The 10,264-nt window shown below is 46.5% G+C and overlaps 1 protein-coding gene across 1 annotated transcript; it reads left to right on the top strand.

Moving 5' to 3' along the window:
• Positions 1–8,895: 8,895 nt before the first annotated feature.
• RANGRF (RAN guanine nucleotide release factor) lies at positions 8,896–10,186 on the top strand. The gene is made up of 5 exons (XM_019745210.3): positions 8,896–9,080; positions 9,170–9,286; positions 9,483–9,639; positions 9,729–9,814; positions 10,039–10,186. Exons 1-5 carry the CDS (start codon positions 9,004–9,006, stop codon positions 10,160–10,162), a joined length of 561 nt encoding a protein of 186 aa, XP_019600769.1. The 5' UTR covers positions 8,896–9,003; the 3' UTR covers positions 10,163–10,186.
• The last annotated feature ends 78 nt before the right edge of the window (positions 10,187–10,264 follow it).

Here is a 10,264-nt window from a genome sequence, read left to right as displayed (position 1 = left end):
GTCTGCCCGTTTTTGCCTTATGCTGTTTTCGGTTTATCTGTTGGCACATGTTTTGTCCTTCATGAAGGCAGGAAGGGGCATGTGGTTCAGAGCAAAGAACCTGCAGTGGAAGTTTAGGATGCACGGGGAAGAGGGGTTTCCATTGCCCCATTTCCCTTTACCCAGCCATCACCACGCCGTGCCTCATGTCACTCATCTGGGCTTGGAGGGATGTTTTCTGCCCCCCTTCCTCATCATTAGGGTTTAGGGGGTGGGGCCATACAAAAGCATGCGAGTCAGGATGCTAGCATTCTTATCTGAAAAGGAGCAGAAGCTTTCTGGATTTCTCGTTTGAAATGCAGCATTGTACTGTGTGTAAGCAGTTGTTTGCAGAAGTTTCTCTGACAGGGTCTCTGGCATCTGAACTCAATATTCTTCATTTTTGCTTCTAATTTAACAGCTCCCTTCTTGACAGGGCTCAACACTCATTTCTAGACCTGAGACTTCAGCATTCATTCATTTGGTCAGTTAATGTTGGGTGATTAGCTCAGTGTCAAGCACTGTCACTGCCCCAGGAAGTTTATGTCCCATAGAATTTAAAACAATAGCTGTATATGGCACCTATCACAAGTCAAGCATGTGGGAGGCAATTTATATGTATGTAAATGATGTCTTTTTTTTTTTTTTTTTTTAAACAAAGGAAGAATTGAGGTTAAATTGCCTAGAGGTCACACAGCTTGTGACAGAGCCGGGAGCCTGTGCTTACCCATGCTATATCTACTTCCCACTGTTCTGCAGTTACATTTCCTGGCAGCAGCATTATCAAGAATTCTTGCTGACAGCTATCCATTACTTCCTTTGCTCACAGGACTGTGTATAAAAGTCACTTCCTTGGCTATACAACTCAAGTCAATTTGCCCCTAACAGTTCAACATCTTGATTAAAGAAGTTTCCCTGAGATATAACTATGTATGGTGCCAGGTGGGTACTAGACTTATTGGGGAATCACTTTCTAAGTTATATAAATGCCTAATCACTATGCTGTACACCTGAAACTAATATAAAATAACACTGAAAAAAAAAATCCCTGAGAATGGAGACTGTTATCTCAGATCCTGGAAGGTACAGGGCCTGGGGAGGAGTGGGGTAATGGATCACACCTCTTAGTAGCCACCCTAAGAAAGGACTGGTCATAATGAAACTGAAATTATGATTATGGAGAAAACTTCCTCATTGCTTTGCAAACTGACCTACCCTGAGAAGCGTGGGGCTAGTAGGATCATTTTTGGCATTTGAGTATTCCTGACGGGAAAGCAACATTATACATATAATTTATAGATAATCTCAAATGCACAATTTTGGGGCTGATAACAAGGCTTAGATGTTAAGTTTACTAAGTGCTTGATGCAAAAGTAGAAGGATGGTATGTGATAACATGATTGGCTGTGATAAGTAAATGTATATGTTTTGGTGGAGCAGTTTCTGGTTTCTGGTTTTGCTCACCCTGGCCAAGCAAGACCCACCTTCAGACACTGCCAGGACCAAATCCACTCAGCTCATCAGGGTTCCCACGAACAGGAGAACCCTGTCCTTGGCCACTGACCTTCTTTCTCTCCCACCCTCCCAGGGACTTTCTAGCAAACTCCTCCAGGCTGTCTCTTCTGTGCCTTTTCTTGTCTTCATGGAAAATCAACTATCCTCTCTGAAAACCCCTCTAACTGGTGGCTTTGATTCTCAAACCTCACCTCACCTTCCTCAGGCTGGGGAGTTGGGAGTTTGGGTCCTCCCTGTACCACTTCCAGACTATTCTCCACCCCCTCCTAAGAAAATCTTGCCTATTTTAGGCTTATGCCATTGTATATACCGTGTTTCCCCGAAAATGACCTAGCCAGACCATCAACTCTAATGGTCTTTTGGAGCAAAAATTAATATAAGACCCGGTCTTATATTAAATTAAGTATAATAATTAACATAATACCAGCTCTTACATTAATTTTTGCTCCAAAAGATGCATTAAAGCTGATGGCCCGGCTAGATCTTATTTTCGGGGAAACACGGTATCACCTTCATCCGCTTTGTGTTCTGCTGACTTCCTTCACTCCCTGTAGAAAAAACTGCCAATTGTTCCCCAATATCTGATTACCTCCTCTAGAAATAGAATCCTCCAGTATTTTAACAGATTGTGGCTCCTCAAAATAAAGATGACATCTGCCAGCTTCCCTTACAGCTATAACTAAATTCTGGCCAAATGGGAGAGAGAGAAAGCGATGTATACAACTCCCAAGTGTTCTTAGAGGAAGGGAGCATACTTGTCTTTATCCATTCTTTTTTCCTGCTGTCGCGAATGAAGCTGTGATGGCTGGATCTCCAGCACCATATTGGGAATGAAACTATGCAGAGCAGAGTAACAAGACAGGAAGAGACTGGGACTTTTGACAGTGAGGAAGGAGTACGTACGAGGATGAGCCCTGGACAGGGTATCACTGGATATCTTAAGTGTGGGAAATAAACTTCTGTCTTGTTTAAGCCTTATTAATGTTGGTGTTTCCTGTCACTTGTCACCAAATCTTTTCTTATTCAACCCTACCTATTTCCCCCTTTCTTCAAGGGCTTTGGCCCCTGGTTCTTAGTCTGGTTCTCCACCTTAATCTCTTCCATTATTCTGGATCCATGTCCATGATCATTGAACACCCTGAACTTTAGTGACTTCTTCTATTCCACCTCAGCCAACCATCTCACCTTGGATTTTGTCATCACCTAGATCTGCTCTACTTCCAAACTCACTTATTCAAGCACCCTATTTCTGATCAGAACCTTCCTTCCATCTTGCTTATCTTCAATACTCAGATCTCAAGGTCATTTCTCAATGTCAGTCAGACTTCCAGATCAATGATTATATTCCCCCAATCTGTCTTTCATCTTTTCTTTTCTTCTTATCCAACTTCTAGTAATAGCCTTTCCAATGTCCTTTAACTTGAGACAACATTTTTTCTTTTTAATTGGGGAACAGTGTGTTTTTCCAGGCCCCATGATCTCCATGTCAAGTTGTTTTTCATTCTAGTGGGGGGAGCAGCTCAGCTCCAAATCAAGTCATTTTCAATGTAGCTGTGGAGCGTGCAGTTCAGTGGCCCATGTGGAAATTGAACTGGCAACCTTGTTAAGAGCTCGCGCTCTAACCAACTGAGCCATCTGGCCGCCCCAAGCCAACATCTTTTCATCATACCTAGTTGACAAAATTCTGACCCATCAGCTTTCTCTAAGAAAGCCAGACAACAGGGTAGATTGTCTCGTTATAAATTCATCATTACCCACCTATGGGGGAAACGGAATGGGAATGAGAAATAGAGATGAAAGTTTGTAAGAGGCACTGCAGAGGGACAGCGATAACATGCCACACACAAGGGGTATGATGACCTCAGCTCTCTACACCGGAGGTCTTAACAAAAAACATTTACAACTGCCACACCTAATAGTCAAGTCCTGTTCTTTTTTGGGTCTCATCAGTCAACAGTATTCTGGTCAAATTCTTTTAGACGTTGGAGGCTCTTAGAGTAGCACCACACCTCCCTTTCCAGCCCAAGTCACTGTTGTAATTTATTTTCCATCATTACAATCTTATAGTGAACTATGTGTTTCTTGATCAAGGATCTGTCTCCTCAGTAGTGTCTCTTCCATGACAGCAGCAACTCCATATTTGCTCTCACTGTCCTACCATCGAGCATGGTGCCTGGTACCTACTAGGTGCTCAATAAATATATGTTGAACAAATGAATAAATATGAATGTTAAAATTCATAAATATTGATTTTTTTTCCCCCTTAATAGGAGAGTGAACTTAGTGGATTGGGTTTATGGGTGGCTTTGCTTTACAGGTCCTCTCAAACATTTCCCCTTTTTACCTCATCTTACCAGTCATTCTAAGTCACACATTCTTGTCATCACATCAAATGAAGGACACTATGTATGTGCTGAGATGGAGGTGGGGTGACAGGGAGAATCAGTAAGTCGTGTCTCTTTCTTAACACCAGCTTGGCAGCCAACATGGCGCTTCAATTCACAGAAAGACAGCACTAAAATGAATGTGTATTTTAGTCTCCTGTCAGCATGTACTCTTCTGGAAAAAGTACTACTGAAGGGGCTGAGCACAGAGATGGAGGAGTGCAAGGGGGTCCAGATGGGAAGATCTGCAGAAGGCCCCTTTCTCCAGAGAGGATGCCCAGCCCACACCCCTGGGCATCCCTCCAAACGGCATCTGGGACACCCGACCCAAACCAGGGCATGGGCAAGGGATAGAATGGAAAGAAAGGAGGTGGATGTCAGACAGTTGTGAGCCTGTTGGAGGTGGGGACCTCCCACAGCAGCTGAGCTTGCATCCCAGGGTCCCGAAAGCTGTATTCCCCCAGTACCTATCTTGAAGACACTGGGGAGGAAATCAAAGAAATCTTCAGTCTGTCATTGGACACTTGGGGGCAGCAAACAGCCACATGGTGGATGTGGATTGCTGTGATAGGGCCTGGGTCTTAATTGGAATCCAGTCTCGGGCTTCAGGAAAGAGCTTTCTCTGTGAGCAGCCCATCAGGAGTGCTTGTGACTGTGGGCGATTTTTCCCGAGGAAGGATGGGTTTGTACAGCTTCATCTGCCTGGTCAGGCTGGAGGAGCAGTCTGTGGCTACAGAATGGGACAAAGGATGTGACACAGCCCCACCCGATCTGTTATTCAGGTAAGAAAATGGTCAAGGGCTTCCTACCCGGGGGCACACACGTGCAGAGAGAAAGACTTGGAACAAGCAATTTCAATGAAGTATCTTTCAGAGGAAGCTCATAGTACCATGGGAACCCATAGCAAGGGATGTGGCCCAGACTTTTGGGATCAAGGAATGATTCTGGGGATACCAGTGGCTCAAAGCTCTAACCCTATAATCACATGGTTGGCTTTCTGGTCTGGCCTACCCCCATGCTGTTTCTTTCCTTTACACAGACTAGTCATCTCTTCCTATAAACTAGCAGGGCCCGTCATAAATAACAAAGAACTCCTATCATTAGGGAAATTCCAAAGATTCAGTTTTCCCTTTAGGAACCAGGGGCAAAGGCCAGTCAAGTTCTTTATTGTACAACATCTCTTAACTGGTCTTAACTGGTAAATAACCTTTTGTCTCTAGGCAGAGGGAACATGTGCAAAATCCCAGAGGCTTGAAAGAGCTAACTCAAGTCAATGGGGTTGAGGGTAGTTCAAAGTGCCTTGCATATAGAGTATTGAGGGGAGAATGGTGAGAGATGGAGGGTTCTTGGTGACAGCTATAGAATCATCACTGTTTTCATGATATCAGATCTTTTCTAGAAACCTACTGTGGCTACCATTGATTGCCTCAGGACCCTGGGCATCTCTTTGACACAGTTTCCTCTGTAAAGTGGGGGGTACTAATGTGTATCACATTACAGGATGTGAACCATACGCCCTCGCCCTTCTTGCTCATGCTGAAGGCTCAGAAGGAAGCACCATGTTTCACAAGTTTTTGAATCTTCCCCTAGAGCCTAGTGCATGGCTAGGGCATATACTTCATAGCCTAGTTTCTTAAGCTTGAGTCAATTAACTTGGATGGAGAAAAATTACATTTATTCTCAATGACATCTTAACTGAAATTTAGCATTTCCTTTCATTGCGATTGTAGATAACAAAACACAGTAGTATCCACAGTACTAGAGACTGTTACAATAGCAATCACAGATATACTCCCTGGGGTGGGGGGGAGTTGCTGCAGATCTGTTGAGGTATGATTTATATGCATCACTAGTTTGACATTACACTTATTAGACCCAGTGTTAGATCTTGTTAATGTAATAATAAAGTGGCACATTTTTACTATATCAAAAATCTGGGTTTTTTATTTTGATAATTGTATTTAAACATTTTTTGTTTCCTTTGTATTCCTATATATTTTATTTTATGAATTTAAAAACATCTGAGTAGGGATTCAGAGGCTTCACCAAACTTCCAAGAGGGAGAATAGAAGGAAAAAATACGTTTAAAACTCCTGCTTAATAAAAATACATGTTGCCCTAACTCTTCCCAAAGGGATGCTTGACTTTGGGTGTCGAGTCATCTTTCTGGTCTGAGTCCAGGAGGTCTAAAGGGGGAGGGACCCTGGGACACCTGTTCCCAAAGCAAACAACTGCATCAACTACATGCAGGGCACTGGGTCAGGGCACTTCCCAAAAGTACAGTCAATCAGTTGCAGGCCTACTTCTATCAGTGAGCTGAGAGCTGTACATACCCTCATACCCTCCTGAGAAATGTGATACCCATCTTTCTAGCCACAGCCAGCTGGACCAAAGATCTCACTCATAGCCAAGCAGGAGAGCTAGCCAAATAGGTACTTTCAGATTGAATGTCAACTAATCAACCCACTTAGATCCTGTCTCTTTGGGAATTTGAATTTGAACACACAGGGGACACAGGGAGATCCAGAAGAAGGGACAGATGCAAAGAGAGAGGTGAAGGGTGAGAGAGAGGGAAGTGGAATCAAGAGTGGGAATTTGCCACATTAGGGTGGCCTTCAACTCTACCCCCCAGAGGAGGCCTGGCCCTGCACTGCTGTCACTTCACGGAGTTCTGCTTTCTACCACCTGGAAGAGCCTACCTAACATATGCCCCAAGAGCTCAAGAATTGTGGAGGGCCAGGAGTCCCCAGCTGTACAACACTCATAGCAGAGTGTGACATCCGGCATGCCAGAGACCCAAATGAGGAAGTTGGGGGGCTGTCTCCTTAGTCTCTATAATCTAGTGTGACCTCCTTCTGGTCCATGAATAGGCCCCCACCCCTTGTGCCCAGTGCCAGGGCCCTGTTAACATCCACATCCTTGCAGGTCCCAAGGGTTCCCTATCTGCTTTATTGCTCACAAAGCAGCCAGAGCTGGTGTTGCCCCAGGTGGAGAGCAGGGGCAGATGGCCCATCAGAAGAAATGGGGAGGGAGGCACAGAGAGGTCTGTCATTCCCCATCTGAAAGAGGCAGCATGGGGTAGACCTCTCTGACCTGGCTGTCTTGGTGCCCTATGTCTGGGCTTCTTCTCTCTCTTTGGAGTCGATAATACTCCCCTCCTCTCTAGAATTTCTCCTGGATCAAACATAGTCCAATCTCTGCCCAGAAACAGATTCAGATTCAGCTACATCCATACCTCCTTTAATCCTAACAATGTTTTAGAAATAAGGTTGAGAGAAGTCTGATGCTAGCCATCAGAAGTGATGAGTCCAAGCTTCTTAGTATGCTCTATGAAAACCCTGCCATGAAAAAATAAAAATAAAAACTTTGCCATGTCCACCTCTGCTGCCTCATTGTTCACAGCTCCCTGAATCCTATTCCCCACCACATCCTTGCCAAAGTGATAAACAGATGCTCCTTGACTTACAATGGGGTTACAACACAGAAACCCATTATACATTGAAAACATAATAAGTCAAAAATGCATTTAATACACCTAACCTACTGAACAATATAACTTAAGACTAGTCTACCTTAAACGTGCCCAGAACACTTACATTATTCTACAGCTGGACAAAATCATGTAACACAATGAATACACTGTAGAGTATCATACCACATATCGCTTAGCCTAGCAAACGATCAAAATTCAAAATTTGAAGTATGGTTTCTACTAAATGCATATGGCTTCCACACCATTGTAAAGACAAAAGAAAATCTTTAAGTTGAACCATGGTAAATCCGGTGGACTCTGTACTTGCATTCCCCCAAACACCCTTTCATCTCCAAGTCTTTGCTCCTAATGTTCCCCTGGCTAAAATACCCGTAGGATGCCCTGCGCATTCTGAGTCAACCTTTAAGACACAAAGTGTACTCCAAGGTTCCTTGTATACCTCTGGTGAGGCAGGGGTTGTGTCCTAATTGCCATTGTATCTCCAGCTCTTCACACAGGGACTGGCAAGGTAAGAGACCAAAAAAATTGTGCCCCTGACCTGTGTTACAAAATGATTATGGTCCAGAGGTATGGTCAGCACTTGGAACGCCCTGGGTGGGATGGCCTTAGGGTGAGAATCCTCTTGCCCATGTCTGGGAGCAGGGCAGAAGAAACACGTTCTTGGCTGGGAAGTAGGTGACATCTAGAACCCGAGGGCATGGGTGGTCTCCTGGGTTCCACTATTCACACTATTGGGTTTATTCAATCACTCAATACATAATGTGTCTATTATGCTCTAAACATTCTGCCAGGTGTTGGGGATCAAAGATGAATTGAGAAATTAGCTGAGAGGATATAATTAAGCAGAAACTTTAAGCATACTCTAAAAATCTATAAAAGAAAAACAACAGAGGGTTTAATCCGTGCTTTCCTCCAGGTGTGTTTGGGGCGGTAAGGTCCCCACCCCCAGCCCCGACCCCATTCCCTCACGGCGTTCTCAAGGCGAAGATTTGAGAAGGATTAGATATATAATCCCCGGGGTTAGGTCTCGCTTTCAGGAAGTCGTGAAGCCTGAATCCTCACCAGGTCCCACTGTTCTCTTAATTCCCATCATCCGATCCGGGACTTAGCGGCCTGGCTGGCAGCTCATTTATCGTCAAGAGGCCCGGGGGAGGGAACTGGGTGAGCCTGAAACTATCCTCCCGACTCAGAGACCCCACCTGGAGGTCGGTCCCTTCGACGAGCAACGACCCCTAAGGTGGATCTCAGGCGTCATTCTTAGAACGTGTGACCAATTTAAAAGGAGACTGGCGGGCGCGTGTTAGTGACCCCCAAAGATGTCACAAGTCCTAAACCGAGGTTTTCGCTCTCAGCGGACCCCGAGAGCCCGCCCCGCGCCCTCCTAAGAGCGTGGCATCCGGGAGCAGCGCCGCTGGACAGCGGCCGAAAGCACAGGCGCCGATTGGCCAGCGCGATCGTTGGGCGGGGCCAAGTCTTAAAGGGCCAGGAGCTAAGATCGGCGGTGGCTGAAGCGAAAGGCTGGGAGCGATGCCACGTGGCCCCATTTAGGTTTCTTTTAAATCTCTCTACTGCTCATACCCTAGTCTCAGGCCCATGGAGCCCACACGAGACTATCCACTGTTCGGGGGCGCCTTCTCCGCCACTCTCCCTCCGGGGGCCATTGACATAAGGTGAGAACGCTCGGGCGCCGATGGTGGCCAATCGGGTGGGTTGCGGAACGAAGCGGGGGTCAACCAGGTTCCGCCTCGCCTCTCCCCAGCGACCTCCGACCGGTCCCGGACAATCAAGAAGTTTTCTGCCATCGCATGACAGACCAGAGCCTGATCGTGGAACTTCTAGAGCTTCAGGCCCACGTTGTTGGAGAAGCAGCTGCGCGGTGAGGAAGGCAGGCCCATGGCTGGCCAATGGGAGGGCCGGATCCTAAGTGGGCGGGGCCTACGGCTGAACGGTTAATCACGGCAATAACGCCAAAGGCAACACCATATCTATCACCAGAAGCTTAGACTGCAAGATGCTTGGGGTGGGAGGGGCAGTGAGATACACCACTCCAGACCCTGCTTTCCCAACTCCAGGTACCACTTTGAGGACGTTGGCGGGGTGCAGGAGGCTAGGGCTGTGCAAGTAGAGGCTGTGCAACCCATCCCTTTGGAGAACCTAGCCTTGAGTGGCTGCTGTGGAGAAGCCTGGGTTCTCTCTGGCAAGCAGCAGGTAGCTAAAGAGAACCAGCAGGTAAGGGCTGTGGAGTGTGAGATGTCCTGGAGGAGTAAAGGGGGTGGCCCTAGAGGATTAGGTAAGCATCCTGACTCGGATCCTTTCAGGTAGCAAAGGATGTGACTCTGCACCAGGCCTTGCTGCGGCTACCCCAGTACCAGACTGATCTCCTGCTCACCTTCAATCAGCCACCGTAAGAACAGAAAGGGCACATAGCTCATGACTAGGGTGACCAGGAGAATACGTTGGGAGGGGCAGAGCAGGGAGACTGGCTGGTGGGGTCCTCAAGGAAATGGGAGTGGGCCAGAGGTTTGGGCTCACAGATATCCAAGTCCTCCAGGGAACAGGAAGAGGGAACTTCCAAACCTGAGGCCTGGATGATGTTCTCTCTTCTTCATCTGTTCCCCCACTCCCAAGCCCTGACAATAGGTTATCTCTTGGCCCTGACAATCTGTCACTTCCACCCTGGAGCCTGGGTGACTTTGAACAGCTGGTGACCAGTCTGACTCTTCACGATCCCAATATCTTTGGCCCCCAGTAAAGATGCTGAAACACGGCATGAGATGCTGCTGAAGACTTGGGGACCCCATTCTGTAAGGGGAAAAAAGGGTTGGATATATTTCCCAAATTCCTTCCCTGTGCA

The sequence above is a fragment of the Rhinolophus sinicus genome, chromosome 12, assembly GCF_057876585.1.
Source record: "Rhinolophus sinicus isolate RSI-liver-muscle chromosome 12, RSI-T2T, whole genome shotgun sequence".
In the NCBI taxonomy this organism is placed as follows: Eukaryota; Metazoa; Chordata; class Mammalia; order Chiroptera; family Rhinolophidae; genus Rhinolophus; species Rhinolophus sinicus.
The sequence above is the reverse complement of the archived record's forward strand: the minus strand, read 5'-3'. Positions and strand labels throughout refer to the sequence as shown.

Excerpts from the sequence above, each read along its gene's own strand:
- RANGRF (XM_019745210.3), top strand. The coding sequence starts at position 9,004 with ATGGAGCCCACACGAGACTATCCACTGTTCGGGGGCGCCTTCTCCGCC. Across the intron at positions 9,640-9,728 it reads TAGCTAAAGAGAACCAGCAG|GTAGCAAAGGATGTGACTCT; the intron begins GTAAGGGCTGTG and ends GGATCCTTTCAG. Across the intron at positions 9,815-10,038 it reads CTCACCTTCAATCAGCCACC|CCCTGACAATAGGTTATCTC; the intron begins GTAAGAACAGAA and ends CCCACTCCCAAG.